General features: G+C 42.7%; 1 protein-coding gene across 1 annotated transcript in view; it reads right to left on the reverse strand.

Annotated features, from left to right (window-relative positions):
• Window positions 1-811: 811 nt before the first annotated feature.
• Window positions 812-20,471, reverse strand: part of LOC311224053 (myosin IXB) — a 159,137-nt gene continuing 139,477 nt past the window's right edge. The window contains 18 exon segments of the mRNA XM_084308861.1: window positions 812-1,908; window positions 2,414-2,553; window positions 2,741-2,856; window positions 4,512-4,562; window positions 5,061-5,184; window positions 5,415-5,546; window positions 6,113-6,218; window positions 6,470-6,598; window positions 7,814-8,006; window positions 8,098-8,171; window positions 8,299-8,410; window positions 8,526-8,567; window positions 8,666-8,836; window positions 9,092-9,199; window positions 14,104-14,297; window positions 15,332-15,447; window positions 17,624-17,733; window positions 19,508-19,580. Coding sequence (XP_084164987.1) covers window positions 1,370-1,908; window positions 2,414-2,553; window positions 2,741-2,856; window positions 4,512-4,562; window positions 5,061-5,184; window positions 5,415-5,546; window positions 6,113-6,218; window positions 6,470-6,598; window positions 7,814-8,006; window positions 8,098-8,171; window positions 8,299-8,410; window positions 8,526-8,567; window positions 8,666-8,836; window positions 9,092-9,199; window positions 14,104-14,297; window positions 15,332-15,447; window positions 17,624-17,733; window positions 19,508-19,580 — 2,530 coding nt within the window. The 3' untranslated portion in view covers window positions 812-1,369.

A 20,471-nucleotide genomic window follows, 5' to 3' on the forward strand; every position in this document is an offset into this window, starting at 1 on the left:
TACAACATTCAGTCCCAACCACTCGCTCCCTGTCACCGTCTATACATCATCATCCAGACAAGACGAACAGCATTCGACAGCAGTCCGAGAGAAGAACAATTAGTATTACATTATCATACACAATAACCTTGACCTTAAGGTCAAAGCCATGTTTACAACAAGGCCTGCGTATTAGGGGCACGCCATCGCACCTTCCATTCCTTCAGAATGGTGGATAGTACAGTATGTGAGTGAAGCCGTGTTCATACTGGCAGAGGAAATACAGTTCAAAAAAGAGCTTGTTTACAGACATGGTGACACAGGCCTAGTATAATGGCTGGTGGTTTCGTTCTTCTTTATTTTTTGTATTCGTCCAAAAGAAAAAGTGGCACGTGCTGCTAAGCCTGCTCCTGTTTTCCCTTTGCCAAGTCAAAAGCAGTTCAGTCGAAGCTCCGTCCTACGTGGTTCGTTACTGGAAGTCCAAGGGGGCAAAGATGGTTTGTTGTCCATTTCAGGTGTTGTGATAAAGGCAGCAGAACAATGAGTCACGAGTCGAGCATTTAGGTCCTTGTTGCGGCCGAAGTCTCGAGTCGGCTCTGTGTGGCCGACACTAAATTATCATACAAAAAAATACAGTAAGTTACCCCAAAACCCCCCCTTTTACCCCAACCCCGGTTCCATGAAGATACCATGTAAAAAGAACCAATGAGTTTTGTACACAAAGTTTACAGTACAAAATCAAGGCACTAGTTAACATTTTATTGAGCACACTGGTTTGGCTCTCGTATTAGGAGAACTAAGGACTGGAAAGGTGCCATTACAATCTGCGATATTTCCTTGAATTCGCAAAAAAAAAAAAAAAAAAAAAAAAAAAAAAAAAAATCAAAAAAAATTTAAAAAGGAGGAAAGAAAACAAAAACACTGGTCCAACAGGTCCGTCGTGACGTCGCTCAAATGTACGGCGAACATCCGATTTGATTTTGTCTACAATAACCACAATATATTAATAATAATAGAAAAAGTGCTTGGCGACATCGTGTCCTGTTGTGTTCATTGTCATTGGTCATTAAGAGTTTAAACAAACGGGCAGTTCCTCAAGCAGTTCCCATGGCAACAGTAACTGTAACAGCCTCCATGTTGTCTCCCCCCCTGTGTTAGCCCCACCGTGGATACTATGTATCTTGACATGTTCATTGAAATCCATTCATATCTATGAGTTATGTTTGTCTACTGCAGTTCCTAGTTCCTTCTCTCCTGGCCATCCGTCTGTGATATGGAGGCTTCTGTGGTGCTTCTCTGCTGGGGTGGCAGGTATCCTTGTCCATTGTCCTCTTCCTGTCCGTGGCTGTCTTCTTCTCTATAGGAACTGAGCCTCCTGTCCCAGTCAGACTCAGTCGTCCATATAAGGGATGTCTGGGTCAGAAAAACGTCTCCGGCTTTTAGTGGGGGAGGTCTGCAGGAGGGGGCCGTGGTGTGGAGAGGTAGGTGTAGTAACCATGGAGACAGAGGAGGAGGCAGAGGAGGGGGGAGAGGAGGAAAAGGGCAACGACGTGTCAAACGCTGGGTTGTCGATGTACAGGGACTGGGTGCTGTCTTTGCGTCGACCGGGCCGCTCCCTCCTCCTGACCAGGCTTTTAAATGTCCGACTTCCAGGAGGGGCGAGGGCATTGGAGGGAGTGGACTGGTGGGAGTGGACCCCTGGGGGCAGTCTCACTGTGCTGGGGATGATTGGGTTGCGACGTTCCAGCTGAAGCCTGGAGGAGGAGTTAGAGGTGGCAGAGGCGGAGCTAGATACAGAGGAGGAGGAGCCAGCAGGGCTGAGGTTTGGCAGAGAGAAACGCCCACCAGGGGCTTTAGCTCGCTGGACCAGGTCAGAAGGTTTGGGAGGGCAGGTTGGCCTCGATCTCCACAGAAGAATGGAACCTCGACCTGGAAGAGAAGGAGGAAAGAGGCGGCGTCAGAGGAAGCGGAGAGAAAAATACGATCCAGTCCCAGTCAAACACAGCCGTCCTGAAAGGATGAATATCAATGGAAGATCATGCAGCCACCATGTGAAAACCCAACAATCATGTTCAGTGAGGAAAAATGTAGCAACACATTTTCCCATGAAAAACTGCTCATTGGTTTGCTACGGTGTGCCAAAAGATCAATTAATTCAGTTAATTAACATGCTACTTTGTCATACACATGCATGTACCCATGCAAACACGCATGCATGCACACACACACACGCGCGCGCGCACACGCATGCACACGATCGCCGTTCCTCCAACCTGCATCACTATAGAATAGAGGCATCGCCACCATCACCATCATTGGTCCAGACCTGCACCACAAAAGACAGGGAGGGCCCAAGCCAGGGACTGGTCAGAAAACCACAGGTGAGTGAAACAGGTAGAAGACAGGAAATGCCAGACTGTACCTTAATACTGACCTTCTGGCTCCGAGCCCTGGGCAGAGGAACGCTGCTGCTCATCCAACAGACTCTCAGAGCTCAGTGAGGCCTCCGAGTCCAGGTTCTCCTGGTCTGAGCCAGGTTGCTCCAGCTCTGGCAGGCGGCACGCCAGCTCATCTCTAGAGGGGAGAGGGGGACACGAGGACGTCAGAGAGATACGGGCAGACAAGCCGATGATGAGAAAAGAGGGAACAAATCCAGAGGAAGGTAAAGGATGAAGAAATAGCTAGATTCAAATGATGATGATGATGAGGGGGAACAGTGAAACCACATCACCACCGTTTGTGACAAAGAAGCCGTTCTTACTTCTCCTGTTTGATGGACTTGATGCGCTCCATCAGGTTCTTATCAGCCTCTGTGTCCGAGTCCAGAGGCTTGTTCTCAGGGACCACACTCAGGTCAGAACTGGTCTTCTCGTGCACCTGCAGAAAAACACACCGTCACACCACGGACAAGTAACCCCGTCTACCAGAACTGGGTCCAAATACTTTTTTGTTAAAACGGTCCAAATACATATTTTATTTTCTATATAATTTCTCTCTCTTCATGGCTTGTTTACCTTGCTAAGGTAACTACTCGAGTAGATCTGAAGATGGCCATATATAAGAAGAAATCAACAGCATTTCGACCCACATCTGATATTCAGAATACCTTTGTTAGTGAATGAGAGGGCAGAGGAGAGGAGAGGGGTCGATGTGCCTGTGTGTGTCAAGTCATGCAACAACAGCACATTCTTGCAGCACTTTCAGTGAAACAGGCACGGTGACACGAATGGAACAACATATCATTTAACATCCACCCCATTTAAAACCAGCATATAGAAAGCCTTCAGTACTGGTTTGTGAAGGAAACAAACCTGAGCAAACTGGGGGCTTCGTTATCATCACAAATGTTATGCAAGAACTAGACATTGGTTAGCAGAACACATCACGACAATACAAAAACACTCCACCATTCAACACAGACAGTCCTCTCCAGCTAACATGACTTCCAAAGCTTTATTCTTGTCCAGTTGGTGATGCTGTATGAGGCCACTGGCAGATTATATTCATAGTATTCCATCACAGACATCTTGTTAGGCAAACAGCCAATATGGATGTATACAAATCTTAATAGATTTTGATATGGTCTAAATCACATATATATGTCGTCTTAAAGGAACAGACGAGAGGATAGATACCAAATTCCTCCCTATGCCTTTAAGTAGAAAGCTATCAGGCTGCAAGCTACAGTTTAGCACAAATGAATGGAAGCGGATACAGAGGGGCTAGCCTAACTTAAAACTCTGGGAGAAGTGTTTTTGGCCATCTCCTAGGCTAGCCACTCTGCTTCCATTCATTTGTGCCAAGCTAGGTTAGCTTGCAGCTGGATAGCTTTCTACTGAATGCTCAGAGAGGAACGTGGTATCTATCTTTTTGTCTGACTCTGGAGAAGATGGTAAGCGCATTTCCCATAATGTTGGCGTGTTCCTTTTAGAGAATCTGCCATATACATCTGGGCAACAAGTACTCTGAAGGCAGAAAAGATATGCCTTTTATATGTTTCTTATAACTCTTTTCAGTATGGGAACATGTGATTGTAATCGCATAATGGGTCATTACCATTAAAAGGCATTGATTGCACCACATGGGTTGACGTGATGCATCATGAGAATACTATGAATAAGTATATGTTAAATGATATTAAGTTAAAGCTTTTTTTCCTCACTAAAAGGACTAATGCTTTGAAAGCCATGCAATTCTCAAGGGTCTGCATTTTCAAAAAAGGTCAAGGCTACTAGAAAAGGATCTCCAACATCAACCCAAAACCATCTTTCAAGTGCATCGTCACACGAAGAGGGCGTAGAAGAAAACAGATCCAGCCTTCACATAACAAACAGAACCTAAACACAACTAATAGAATCATGCAGTACACAACCAATTAGTAAGATAACAAGGGTAGAGAGAGAGGGAGAGGGAGAGGCAGATGACAGCAGAAGGGTCACAAGTCACCAACATCTACATGCCATGCATCGAGGACTCAGCATGGCATCACACTAACGTACTACTGCTACGGGGATCTACTAGGAGATACATACCACCACTCCTTTGTAAGGAGGTGAGAACCTGAGGGGTAAGTGCCAGTAGTGCTAAAGAGAGACAAGGAACATTGGCCATGTTACCCATCTAACCGGAAGAACAGCACTTCCTGTCACTGGAGCTGGCTTGAAGTGGCTTCTGATTTAGCCAATCAGGAACCTGATGAGGAGGGTGGGACCAGGGCCACATGGCCACTATAGTAAATTGAAGGATTTCATTCCAAAACGTTTTATATCTATGTGGGGTAAATAAATGTTACCTGAAGTTCATTGCTCAGTGTTTACAAATATACAGAGGATTACCGGTATATTTTTGAAAATGTCGCTTTTATTTATTTATTTATTTTTAAGTAAGCCTGTAAGGTTCAATGATATTCCAGAGGGAGTTTTATTTTCACGAAATCATTTTCAAAACATTAAATGCATTTGATTTACATCCTTGGATGGGTTTGACCCTGGTTGGGATCATAGCTTGTTGTATTAACTTGGTTCAGATCAGTGGATACTAGAGTGAACCAGGCTGGTCGGGTCCAGAGCAGGCCTCCTTACCGTGTTCCGTCTCTGGAGTTTGAGCTGGTTGACAGCCAGCGCCTCAACAAACTCCAGCTGCTCGATCTCCTCCATCTTCTCATTGTACTGCCTGATCTGCTCGTTGATCAGCATCTCCACACACCTACAGAGAGACAGAGGAACATACCGGGTCACATAATGTGCTGCACGTGTATATGTGAACATAAAAGTGACATATCTAAAAATAGATACCCTCAAATTTAGACTAATCGAACTCCCCAAAAAGGGTTGAGGTAATTGGTTTATGTCTGTATTTTCATATGAATTCAATATGTAAGGGGCTCAGTTCATTGCTGGTAAAGACATATTAGACATAGCTACAGTCTGTCTTACGTGGTGGTCTTGGCCACATCCTTCATGCTCATCAGAGGGTCAGCACTGTCCGGGCAGCGCAGGATACAGGGGGCGAACACAATGGCCAGGGAGTTAGGAGACATGCGGTTATGAGCTTCCTCTTTAGACACCCTGCAAGAGAACGAGCAAACAAAACCAAGGAGTTAGGACAGGAGCTTCCTCTTTAGACACCCGGCAAGAGAACGAGCAAACTAAACCAAGGAGTTAGGACAGGAGCTTCCTCTTTAGACACCCGGCAAGAGAACCAGCAAACTAAACCAGATGTTAGGACAAGATGACATCGGATATACTTTACTGTCCCATACAATGCCTCCTGCATGGATGTATACATTATCAATACTGTTGATCAAGACATTTACAAATATACACCCTGTCGTCCTCACTCAATAATAATAATATAAAAACAGATTTGTATTGGTGTGGAGTGAAGATGATGATGTACAATTTGTATATGTGTAACAGTACTGATGATGTTGTAGGCTATAGGCTTAGGCTAAAACATTTGTATATCAAACTATACATCAACAGGAGTCATTCTTGACATTAAAGTATTGGTAGCACACAAACTAATGATTTTAGAGGCCTGTAGTCAATCAAGTGATTGCATAAATATTAAGGTAAGATCAAGAGTAGTCCTCTTGACAAACAACAATATTCATGGAAGGTAGAGTGTGTACCGGACTAGATGGAAGAGGAGTCTCTCTAAAGTGTTGAAGTTGGCAGTAGGGAGCTCCTCCAGAATATTGTATATGGCATGAAGCTGCTCCTGCTTCTCTGGCAGCTCTGCAGAGGGGACGATAAGGCAGTAAGAAATCAATAACAAACAAATGTCATGAAATCGTTTAGGCAGATTCATTTTTTCATCACTTCCCCTCCATTACATCTGCTTTTCACTACACACAGTAGTGGCACACTAAAATGATTTATATAAAAAAAAAAAAAAAAAAAAAAAAAAATTGCATGAGTACACAACTGTATAGGTAGTCCTGCAAGTTGGTAAACACTGCCCCCAAGTGGAGATTTGTCATCCTTACCCACAGCACGCAGGAAGTCCGTGTAATGTATGAAGGTCATGATAGGGTCTGGCAGCTCCCTCAGCCATTGTTTCATCATACCCGTCACCGTATGGATGGGATAGTCCTCCAGGCACACCGCATGAATATCTGAACAACACAGCAACCATGAGACCTCAGCATGACAACCATGAGACCTCAGCATGACAACAATGGAACCTCAGCATGACAACAATGGAACCTCAGCGCAACGACAATGGAACCTTAACATGCCATCAGTGAAGAAACCCTGACTAGTGGACGCATGTGTTCAGGAGTGGAAGATGATGCTCCTGTGATATTGTAAATCAAGTTCAAGAAGATGGTAAATCAGATGCTTAAATAAAGTCATTAAGATTCAGATTTTAAACTTAAAGCCTTCTACCACTGCTCTATCGAGAGCATTTTAACCTACTCCATCACAGCATGGTACGCAAACTGCACAGAAAATGATAGAAAATCCCTCCAGAGAGTCATAAAAACCTCCAAAAAAATCATCGGTCTCCCCCTGCCCACACTGGATGACATCTTCAGAACGCCCTGCCTCCGCAGAGCTAGCAGCATCCTGAAGGATGAAACCCACCCCTCTCACAACCTCTTCTCCCTGTTGCCATCTGGGAGGCGATACAGGGCCTTCAAAGCTCCACCTCCAGGATGCAGAACAGCTTCTTCCCGAGAGCCATCACTGAACTGAACAATCACCCCCCCCCCCTTATTGCCACCACATCTACATCTACCTCACTATAATATATACTTGTATGTGCAATATGACAGATGTTGGGACATGTGCAATAATGCAAAAATGGTATTCGTTAATTCTGCTGTGATGTTTTTGAAATGCTTTTTTTTTTTTCTTTTTACCTTTTTAATGTTCCTGTGAATAAGTGCATATAGCAGAGGGTCTGAGTGGGTACATGAATGTGTGGTGTGTCGGTGAGTATGGGTAAAACACATGTATGTATGGTAGTGGGTCTATAGGTACATCGTGGATGTGTTGTGTGGTGTGGTAGAGTGGGTATGTAGGTATCGTTGTTTTAGGTGCTGCACGAACCAATCTCGTTGTACTGTATTGTGCAATGACAATAAAGCTTTCTACTTCTAAACGAGGAGTGTGTGTAGACTCAACCACAAACACAATTTCAAGGACCAAGCATGTAACTTAATGGTAGAGTCTACAAGGCTCACAATTCACATGCTTATTTCCGAAAATGGTGTGGTTGACTCTACACGGTTCGCACTTCAAATAATCAAAACCTTTGTTAGTGCCCCTTTAAAAGTAGTCTAAACAAAGAACCATTCAGCTAGCATTATGAAGACAGGACTAACCAGTCTCCAGCAGCTGGTGCAGCTCTTTGATGCGGTTGGCCGAGCCAGATTTGCGGTAAATGCCCTCGGTGTAGAGGCCATTCATCTCCACGTGCTCCAGCAGCATCTCCAGCACCATGGGCACGGGGTTCTTTTCGCTGATCAGGTGACACACGCGCACCCCAAAGTGCTGGCCCCCGCTCTCCTCATCACTCTACGGACACACGAAGGACCCGTCAGATACTACAGATCCACCAATTCACTCATACTGTAAATGCGACAATGTTTGTCGTTGAGACACATACCTTTTTGGCACAGAAGTTGGAGCAGTCGATGAATATTTTGGAAAGGCACTTCTTGTGGCACACCATTTTGCAATCTATAAAACCCAAATCGTGTGTCAGACAAATGTGTACACAAGCATTAAGGAATGTTGGCTACCATTTAGACATAAATGCAACAGCAAGTAGACCAGTAAGCCACGTATGTTTGGGGGTATAACTCACAGCTGCACATGTAGGCCTTCTCCATGCCCCAGATATAAGAGCTGCATTGGTCACATGACTGCATGATGCTGACCTGGTAGTTGTTGAACACATGGTCCATGGGACTCTCCATCTGAGGAGGTAAACAGAGAAGCAGAAATCAGTCATACATGTAAATCAGACACATTGACATTCAGTGAAAGAAGATATGGAACAGGACACACATCATCTCAACACGGAATACTTACACTCTTGTCTTTCTTCCGTCTTTTCTTCCTAGCTTTAGCAGGCTGCAACACACATGCATACATGAACCGTTAGCTTCCTGTATGAACCAATCAGAAGGGTTCTTTTCTTTTTTTCTTTTATAAATGTCTTGTTGTCTCACCTTAGCAGGTTCAGCCTCCTCCTTCTTGATCTCTCCTCGGATGAATCCGTCCAGGACCGACTGGAAGAGGTTGACCACCAGCTGAACCTCTCCTTTCTGCTTGTCTCCGGCCAGGTGGATCACCTTGTTCTGGTAGCCCTTCATCAGACCCTTGTAGCCGATGGTGGGCTTCTGGATGGGGTCAAAGGTCAAAGTGAGGAAGAGAAGTGTGCTCAATGGGCAGAGTGCTTGGTGCTCTGAGCCATAACACCAACACTGGCCAGGATCATGGGTTTGATTCCCACTGGGGTCTCCAATGCTGAGAAATGTATGCTGTCATTCCACAGTAAAAGGGCTTTGTGTCCTGATATTAGAAAAGCACTTTAGAAATGCAGTTAGAGAGAGAGAGGGTGGAAGAGGACAGTGGACATGTGTGTACAAACTCACCGGCAAAGAATACATGGCCTTGATAGTCTGTCTGAACTGCATGGTGGCTGTGACAAAGATGGCCTCTGTGGCCGATAGCTGCTTCCCTCTGGAGCGGAAATCATTCACCTGAACAGACGTTAACAAACTTGACACTCACAACACAGTCTCGCCAGAAAACATAAATAAAGTACCAATATTGACCACAAGGTACATAATGTATGTTATGTTATAGCTATAAGTCATATATTTACTTTTCGTATCGGGGAAAGTCCCAAACAAACGACGGGAGTCGAACTAACAATGAATGTAATCGCAGATGAGTGAGCTCACCACTAGATTAAGCCAGTAAACCACCCACCCACCCTGATACAAACACAGCAGGACTATGATTATGTTTGGTTAGGGTTGGGGGAGGCTATCAGAAATGTGTCTCTCGGTAGTCTTGAGGTAAAGGCACATGCCTCCCATGCGAGCGTCCCGGGTTCATTCCCCAGCAGGGGCACTCAAATGTTTTCTGAAAACGTTTAAAGTAAAATAAATTGAATAGGTAATATAAACATGTACAAGTTATGTACTTATTTGTAAATACGTCAATATATTACTTATTTGTAATATGTACACATTGTACATTTTCGTAAATACGTCAATATATTACTCATGGATATAACGTACAATATAGAGCTGTGAATCTTCACTGGCCTCACGATTAGATTACGATTCAGCTATCCGCGATTCTATTTGATTCTACGATGCATCTCAATAATATATTACATCCTCAATTTTATAATCTATATTACTGCACATGGCTACTTTTTCATCAATTAATACAAGCAGTCAGATAAATTAACTTTTATTTAGAAAGTTCTTAAATCAGAATGTCAAAATAAATGTCTTTACTAGTGTTGCATGATACAGATACTAGAAAGGTATCTCGATACCCAGCTGTTAAAAACTGTTCAATACTCTTTTTATTAGTATCAGTATTGGTATCAATACTTTTAGAATAGCCTGATGCTGTATTTTCTATGAGTTGAGTGGATGGCTGGATGCATGACCAGAGCACTAGCTTTAATAATACAATAATAATAATAATATATTTGATTTGTAGGGCGCTTTATAGTTGTGGAGCAAATCCCAAAGCGCTACAGTACATTGTAAAATAACATAAAAGCTAGCAAGAGATGCTGCATCAATGCTGAATCGTCCACGTCTGCATCGCGATGCATCTTAGAATCGAGAAATGTCCACACCCCTAGTACAATATGTACCTTTATTTACATATTTTAAGCAAGATCGGGCTGACACTCAGAAGGTCACTTCACCAAGAACAACGCATCCATTTATTTTGCACATACTGTCACACACATCCCAAGGCTCTAAACTGTTCGACACATTCTTTTAGTTTGGGAGTTAATGAGTTTGAATAATGGTCACCAGTGATGTCCTCAGAGGACATTGAATCCTTGTGTTGTGTTAACACAGAGCTGGTTACAGTCTTGCTCTACCTGGTTGCCCATCATCATAATCATCAACCTTTATTTATTCTAGAAATTACAATTGAGGTCACCCTCATTTTCAATGTAGTCGAGCCTTTACAGACATTTCAATGCACACATTTCTACAATATAACAATAAATATTAATAACTATCAATATAATACTCTTCACACATGGACCACAGTCCAGAGTACACCACAGCAATTAGTATAAAATGAACATAGGCATACAATCAGATCACAAATTGACAAAATACAAAATTGCATACATTTCAGACATAAGAATAGGTATGACAATAAAAGTAGACTTACAATGTAAATGTGCAGATTTAAGAATAGCCATAATGTACAATGTCGCTCGAAGGCATGTGAACCCTCCCGGAACAGTCAGTCCCCCGAACACCTCACACATCAATCACTACCACATCCCCATCCAAGACACCCCCCCCAATAAAGCACACAATGACTGAAGGAAAACACAAACAGCCTGCGCGCCACTCACACCGCCATGCACGGCGATGGGAATGCCACCCCTGTGGGCCGCTTCATCTATCCCGGCCGCGTGAATATTAAAGGCAACAGACTTGTGTTCAGCTTTTCGTTCAGCGTTTCTCTGATTGGCCACACGGCCACGTGACCGCCCTAGCACACGCCCTCATCCGCGCTGTGTGTTGTCAGTAACAGAGAGAGACGCGGCAGACGCGGCAGAGAGTGACCGCGGCCGCGCATGCGCATGAGGCTCCCCCAGGTGCTATGGTGAAATTATGTACATGCATGCCTCTCCCTCTGAAAGCCCATCCACGCTGTGTATCATAGAGCACTGGGTTTTATCACTGGAGATACATTTCTCACTCACCATTGTATTTTATATGAAAATAATTGTAAGTAGGTGAATTCTACACATCTGACAACGCCATCTGACAATATCATAATGATGTGTTTTCTATATTATATCCACAATCATTCATCTAAAAAATTGTATGGGCGTAAATACATGTTAAGATATTCAAAATCGTCACAGCAGTATAGTTTGTTTATACTTCAGAAGTGATGTACAGTGACGAGTGAATCTGGTAGTTGGTTGTTAAAAACGCGAAATAACATAATAACGTTACAGCATACAGTTTCTAGTTCAGTCAGCAGCCTCCACTGATGTTATGACGTTACGAAATAACATTATACATTATGCTCCGCGCTTCAATTATACATTATGCTCCGCGCTTCATTCATTCATTTCATAATCAGTCAGCAGCCTGCGTCCTCCACTGATGTTATGACGTTACAAACGCCGCGAAATAACATTATACATTATGCTCCGTTTCATTTGGGACCGCTGCCGCTTCCTCCACTGATGGATTTCATTTGGGACCGCTGCCGCTTGCCTGCCGCGTTCGCGGCAAAAGGGGGCGGGGGGTCGTGGCCAATCAGAGAAAAGCTGAACACAAGTTGGTTGTCTTTAATATTCACGACCGTTTTCGGCTTGCCATTGCCCCAAGCAACTGCTTTGTTGTTGAATCAAGTCAAATCCTAGGTAAGCGTGTATTGTGCGTGTGAACGTGCGGCACACTTCATAGGTTTCGTTTCGCGGTAAACGAAACATTGATGTCGTCGATGTGTTTTTTACAGTACCGAAATGTGGCACCGGCGGATCTCACGTGAATCGGTACTCGGTAGTACCGATGTGATTCGGTCGGCACCCTTAAAAGTACCTAATTCGGTACCCATCCCTAATCACCGCCCCCCTCGGCACGACTACAGGCCATGGGGCACACGACCCACCACCCTAGGGCTGGACGGTATGGTCTAAAATGTATATCACTTTGAAGCATAGACAATAATGGTATATATCACGGTATATTCATTTATCTTAAAATGTCTATGCTTCTGAAGGGGTAAAACACTGGTATGGCAGTTATTGCTGTACTCTTGTATTACTAGGACATATTTCACATAGTACAGAGGTATTTTAAGAACATTTATTGTGCAAAAATGCAAAACCTTTTCTCAAGTTACTTCCATCTCTGAAAAAACCTTTTTCATGAAATACAATAAAATCAAGCGGCACAAAGTGAAAATAAAAACTACAGCAGGACAGGAGGTTTCTTTCCCTCAAACAACTCAAACACAATAAAACTCTGGTACTGGTGCCGCGGAGTCACGTGAGAACGTTAGCTTAGCGGCTAACGTTAGCCCGTTGCTGCGCTAAAGCAAGTCTCCTCTCAGCCTCCTTAGCCAAATTGAAATGCCAAAACTATATGGCAAGGTCCGTGAGCAAGTGGAGAAAAACTCAGTACAATTAAACACTATGCAACGACCACTGCAAACATTGAGTGAATCGTCAAGTACCGTACTTTTCGGACTATAAGCCGCAGCTTTTCCCCCCATTTTTAGACCCTGCGGCTTATATAACGGTGCGGCTTATATGTGGACAAAACCCGAAAATCTAAATATTGCTTTTTTTACTGCATTGAAATGTTATTTATCTGTTCCCTTATTTGCTAAACTTAATACAACTTGTAAATGAGTTAATTCTTGTTATTTGCCGGACAGTATTGTGTCCCAATGGGAGTCATTCTCTGTAGAGGTGGGAGTCATTCTCTGTAGAGGTGGGAACTTAAAGCTCAATATAAGAACGGCCATGCACCACCACCCACAGAATCGAGAAAGAACAATCAATCTGTCAATCCTTTCCGTGTCCGGGCCGGGTGAGGTTTCCCGTGTTGAGTCAAATTAAGCCGCAGGCTCCACTCCTTACATATGGTAATTAAACATTAAAACAAATGCGGCTTATAGTCCAGTGCGGCTTATATATGTACACATCATTCAATTTAGCTGCTGCGGCTTATAGTCAGGTGCGGCTTATAGTGCGAAAAGTACGGTAACATTAACGTCATTGCTACTGCTGTGACAAGCTGCTCTAGTCTACCAGTCACAAGGTATAGTCAAAATCCATACCGTAGCGCAAATTCATACCGTTTATACCGTCCACCCCCCCCACAGAATCCGAAAGCAAACACACAACTGCGTCCCAAATGACGACAACAAAGACCAATGTGCGAAACACCTGAAAGACTATATACTGCCCTAAACTAATATAAGTAGGCTAAAAAAACAGTTACAGACTGTTGCAACTCTTCAGCGAGAGTTGAAGAGAGTTCCATGTAGTAGGGGCACTATAATGAAAGGCTGATTTTCCAAGTTGGGTCTGTACATGGGGGACCTCCAGTGTAAGCCAATCATTTGAGCGTGTCATATAGGGTCTAGTGTTCTGAACTAATAGTGATGCGAGATAAGGAGGTAATTTCCCGTTAATGGCCTTAAAGGATAAATAAATACCAGTGTTGATTTCGCCTACCTGCCAGAGAAGACCAACCCACTTTTTCATATAAGATGCAGTGGTGTGTATCATAAATAAATCTAAGAGCAGAATGATAAACAGAATCTAGTGGTTTGAAAGTCGAAGGGGCAGCATTTCTATAAATCACATCTCCATAATCCAAGACAGAACGCAGAGCTGGTTACAGTCATGCTCTACCTGGTTGCCTAGGAACTCGTCTAGGTGGCGTAGCTCATTGGCATTGGTGATCTCCCGGGCCAGCGAGGCGTTCCACTGCTCCGAGACTCGCGTGGCACGACTGATCTTTATGGTGGGGTTACGGCTCAGACCTTTACCAGAGGACTCCCCGTGGCTCATGGAATGGGAGCGAGACGGGTGTCCGTGTGTTGGTGCTGGAAGGGAAAGCAAGAGCAGAGTTCTAATTAGATTTTTACCAAGCACTTCCTTTTACTACTTTACTTAATTTTACTGACCATATAAATGTGGGGTGTATATTCAGAAAAATTCTTGAGGAGTTCGATTTGTAGATGGAAAATATGCTTTTTGGATATTTCTTGCACACATTACTAAAAAAAGCTAATCTTTCTGTCAGGAAAAAAGCCTATAGCAAACCTTTACCTGTTATATAGTCTTACCCCTTGTATCAAGAGCTCAGTCAATCAACTAGAGAATACAAAAAAATAATACTCTTTTGCTTTTGGTGGTGGGGCTCCCATTTATTCACATCCATCACCACAAAATAGCTGTTGAAGTTTTAAAAGAAAAAAAATCCAAATGGAGATATTAAACTGGACAGGCAATCAAAAGAGTTTGGTACCATGAAACATAGTTGTGTTTCATTTATTCAGTGCTTTTATTCAATACATTTCTACCTCCCCTCTCAAAAAGGAACTGAAACCAAAGCATAAAGTACAGTGTTGCACAGTGCAGAATCCTGGGTTCTGTGAACTCAAATTCACCTTCAGTTAGCAGTGTGAGTGGGATCCTGCACGGGTCGCTGTTTACCCAGAAAGCAAACCGCTTGATTCATTAAAGCCTCTGGAATTATAATAATAATAAATACATCTGTGTTGTGTCTCCATCCAGGCAGTGTGAGGGAACTGGCCTGTAGCAGCTCTGCATGTGATGGAGCACTCGACTGAAGGCCAGTATGAGCAACAATGCTATCAGTGACAGGGGTTTTGCATAAGAAGGCTCGGGTCAACAGTAAAAACAAGCTCTCCTCTCAGGAGGACTGCAGTGGAAGGGAAAAGTTGTCCACTAATCACTAAGAACTCTTATTAACAACTGTAACGCAAAACGAAAAAGAGAAAAAGGAGAGGACAGACTGAAATGTCCATCACCATCTCCTGGATACACATGTATTAGGTGTTAAAGGTTTTTAGTGGCGACAGTGTATTTGGATGGATGTGGTGTATTGGGTTACCTTCCACTCCTGCCGTCCTGTCATTGAGGGCCTGGGCCATTGTCAGATCACCATCGTCGGGAGTGTGTGCCTCCTTGTGAGGTCGCTTCTTCAAGATCTTCCTCAGGAAACCTGACCTGCAGTGGCACACACACAAAACCAATTTGATCATTAATGCAGTACATGCAGGGCATGTACTCTTTGCCTCCACATATTTTGGAATTTTCTTTTCTGAAGTTCTATACCTGAAATCGTATGGCATGGGTGCCTGCTTCGGTGTCTATCTGTAGACCTGCTTGTGTGTGTTGTGATGATGTTGATGTAATATCAGTGTAATTTTGCTTCTTGGTGAATGCAAGCCCCTAGAGGGTTTTTAGGCTATTCTCCTTCACATCCCTTTGTGGATTGTATTGTATTATATGGAATTGTTTTTATATGTGTGTATAAAAAAAAAAAAAAAATATATATATATATATATATATATATATATATATATATATATATATATATATATATATATATATATATATACTGTATATATAGTCGTACGTATGGTATGACACATGAGGGTCATCACATGTATGGACTTGGGGTCATGTTATGTAACCAACATGACATTCTTAAATATGCCAAGTGTATAATTATTTTTTTTTGGCAAGAGTTAGACTTGAACAGATAACATAACTAAATAACCAGGGCCATTTTCAATTGTAACAATATCACAAAGACTGTATTATTCCAAAGTATTATACTGTCCATCTTTAGAGTGCCACGGATTCTGAAGGACATGCCAAGACAAGCCCTGCTCCAACAGTATCACCATAGCAACAATCCAAACTAAAACAAAGCACTCCACTTGATCCATCCCTTGAACCACTCTAATTCTAGGGTATAAGCCAATTCATTCAGAGTAAATTCAGTTATCAGGAATTTCCGGAATCTTTTCTCTTCCCATAACAAATGGTCTGTGTATCTATATATGGAGTGTGCCTAAAGTGCCACAAGAGGGAGCCATGGACACTTTGATTACTTATTATTTCCCCCATGAGCCGTCTGGCTCAGATAGACACCCTTAGAGACGTGACGGTGAAGGCGTTTCCCCCCATAATGTTACAGTACAATACAGTATGTATCCTAATAACTTAAAGCTTGGTGATTATAATACAAATGTGTGGGCCTATATCTTAGTGATCCTGTGTGACACTTGCTCCTGCCCCTACTACAGCTATACAGCTCTCAGCCTGATATCCTAGTCTACTCTAGTCCAGCCAGCCCTAATATCCTAGTCCAGTCCAGCCAGCCCTAATATCCTAGTCTAGACCAGCCAGCCCTAATATCCTAGTCCAGACCAGCCAGCCCTAATATCCTAGTGTAGTCCAGCCAGCCCTAATATCCTAGTCCAGTCCAGCCAGCCCTAATATCCTAGTCCAGTCCAGCCCTAATATCCTAGTCCAGTCCAGCCAGCCCTAATATCCTAGTCCAGCCAGCCCTAATATCCTAGTCCAGTCCAGCCAGCCCTAATATCCTAGTCCAGTCCAGCCAGCCCTAATATCCTAGTCTAGTCCAGCCAGCCCTAATATCCTAGTCCAGTCCAGCCAGCCCTAATATCCTAGTGTAGTCCAGCCAGCCCTAATATCCTAGTCCAGTCCAGCCAGCCCTAATATCCTAGTCCAGTCCAGCCCTAATATCCTAGTCCAGTCCAGCCAGCCCTAATATCCTAGTCCAGCCAGCCCTAATATCCTAGTCCAGTCCAGCCAGCCCTAATATCCTAGTCCAGTCCAGCCAGCCCTAATATCCTAGTCCAGTCCAGCCCTAATATCCTAGTCCAGTCCAGCCAGCCCTAATATCCTAGTCTAGTCCAGCCAACCCTAATATCCTAGTCCAGTCAGCCCTAATATCCTAGTCTTGTCCAGCCAGCCCTAATATCCTAGTCTAGTCCAGCCCTAATATCCTTGTCCAGCCAGCCCTAATATCCTAGTCCAGCCAGCCCTAATATCCTAGTCTTGTCCAGCCAGCCTTAATATCCTAGTCCAGTCCAGCCAGCCCTAATATCCTAGTCCAGTCCAGCCAGCCCTAATATCCTAGTCCAGTCCAGCCAGCCCTAATATCCTAGTCCAGTCCAGCCAGCCCTAATATCCTAGTCCAGTCCAGCCAGCCCTAATATCCCAGTCCAGTCCAGCCAGCCCTAATATCCTAGTCCAGTCAGCCCTAATATCCTAGTCCAGTCCAGCCAGAATATCCTAGTCCAGTCCAGCCCTAATATCCCAGTCCAGTCCAGCCAGCCCTAATATCCCAGTCCAGTCAGCCCAGTACCTCTCAGGTGTGGAAGGGACAGCGTCTGGGGGAGCAGAGGTATCATGGTTTCTCCTTCTGATGGAGCTGCTCTTTGAAGCTTCAGGATGGCCGTCTACAGGGGACAGCAGCTGCAGGATGGACACCATAAACACAGAATAAGGACTTACTGTGAAGTACTATATTACATAGACAAAGTACTGTATTACATAGACTAAGTACTGTATTACATAGACAAAGTACTGTATTACATAGAGAAATTACTGTATTACATAGACAAAGTACTGTATTACATAGACAAAGTACTGTATTACATAGACAAAGTACTGTATTACATAGAGAAATTACTGTATTACATAAAGTACTGTATTACATAGACAAAGTACTGTATTACATAGACAAAGTACTGTATTACATAGACAAATTACTGTATTACATAAACAAAGTACTGTATTACATAGACAAAGTACTGTATTACATAGACAAATTACTGTATTACATAAACAAAGTACTGTATTACATAGACAAATTACTGTATTACATAAACAAAGTACTGTATTACATAGACAAAGTACTGTATTACATAGACAACGTACTGTATTATATAGACTAATTACTGTATTATACTAAGTACTGTATTACATAGACTAAGTACTGTATTACACAAATAACTGTAGGGATTTCCCTAATCAATGGTATAGGAGTGCAGCGCCACTATGACAACACGCCAGCACCACCATGTGGTTTTTAAATGTTTGTATAATCATAATAATAATAATACAAAATAAAGAAATAATAATAACAATTAAAATATTATAATAATATATATATATATATATGTGTGTGGGGCCAGCTTAGAAACAGATGCGTCATTGTCTAATACACGATTGCTTGGTCCTCTGATCCACTGTGTGTGTGTGTTTTCATGTGTTCAATGTTAAACTATTGTGCAACCTTCTACACTGTACTTAATGTTTTTAAATTGCAGGAAATTACAGCATATTTTTTTGCCTCCCCCTCCGGACCACCTCCTAGTTGAGACTCAGCACCATCTTGTTTGAAAATCCTGGGTACTGTGTTACATAGATTAAGTACTGTATTACATACAGTAGACTAAGTAGTAAGTACTGTATTACATAGACTGTATTACATAGATTAAGTACTGTATTACATAAACTAAGTACTGTATTACATAGATTAAGTACTGTATTACATACAGTAGACTAAGTACTGTATGACTATAGCCCCGTCTCAACCACAGGAACTCTCCCCAGGGACTAGGGACCTTTTGAGGAACTCTCCCCAGGGACTAGGGACCTTTTGAGGAACTCTCCCCAGGGACTAGGGACCTTTTGAGGAACTCAAAGTTTGCACTGCAGGGACCAGGGTCTAACAGAAGTTCCGGAAACATTATTTTACCCCCCAAAAGTCTCTCTGGGGGTAGGAATATTCCAAAGTACAGGAACTTTGGGGGTGGTGCTTGTAGCGCTGAACATTCTGATTAGTCGAGTACTTGCAGCATTTTATTTAAAATGTTTTTGTTCATTGATATTGTATTTCCCCTCAGTATATCTTTTAGTTACATCAATATTGTGCTTTCAGAACAATCTTAAGTTGGTAGGTTAAGTATATAACGAGACATTTAACGTCCATTTGGCCAATATCATCTGCTAACCAACCAGGAAATGCCAGGAGTCATTTGGACTTGTGTGAGTTACCACATTTTCTATAGCTCTTTGATGAACCACAAGGACCACAATGGAAACAAGCTCTAGGGCTTTATTGTGTTTTTATCCTTTTGATCAATATTCTTTGTATTGTGTTGCACAATTCGTGTTTTATTGCTTCAATAAAGACATCAATCAATCAAACCAAAGCTAAAATCAAACATGAACGTTTGAGTACCTCTTTGTTTGATATAGTAGCTCCCTCAGATCCCGGGGACAAGCTGTCTAATGATGAGTAGTAAGCTCGGCTCCTGTGGTGAAAGGGACAAATCTACAGATCAGATACAAATACATTTAGGAAAAATAGAAGGGAACACTGGAGCCCACTGTGTGTGTCATCTGATCAAATCTAAAAGAGGCAGCAGCAACATTATGAGCTAGTTTCCAACATGCAGGCAGACAACTTGGACTCATTGGAGATCTCTGATCTACTAATCATATCAATATGAATGACAATTAGAGATCCGTAAAGATAAAATCGACCCCAAAAGAGATCCTACATACATTGGCAGTTAAGTAAAAAAATCTAAAAACACAAACAAGACAATGGTCTCTCTCTAAGCAAATTAGAGCATCAAGACTGGACTTTGTGATGAAGTGCCACTTCTTGGAGCTGGTCTATAAGCAATGTGACCGACTTTGTGGGCTCAGATCATTCTAGCTGGAGCCATTACATACAAATTATATCTGTTTTAATGTAGGGCTTACAGCTCTGAATCCGAAAATGCACCCATATTATCCCAGTGAATTCACCTTCGGGTGCCGTCATAGTGTCCTGGGAGCTGTTTCACTATTCACCCTCAAGTGGAGTCTCTCTGGTGTTCGGCTTGAGGAGAGACGTGCTCACATTCACAGATCAAAACTGTACAGTATTGTAGAAATAACGTGAATTCTATTTTAGGGTCGATTTTAGGGTGGATTCGATGAAAGGTTTTTGTATTTCAATCTGTGGAGTGAAACTGGAACAGTCTGAATGTGGAGCTAAAGCAATGAACCCAAACATGAACCAGTTTAAAAAGAGGTATAAGGACATGATGTTCACAAGATACAGGGATGAAGAAGGGCTTTCACAACAACAAGGTGTTATCATAGATTATTTACTTGTTTATTTATTTACTTTATTATTGTAGGTACATATCAAA

The sequence above is a fragment of the Notolepis coatsorum genome (assembly GCF_963971535.1).
Source record: "Notolepis coatsorum genome assembly, chromosome: 2".
In the NCBI taxonomy this organism is placed as follows: Eukaryota; Metazoa; Chordata; class Actinopteri; order Aulopiformes; family Paralepididae; genus Notolepis; species Notolepis coatsorum.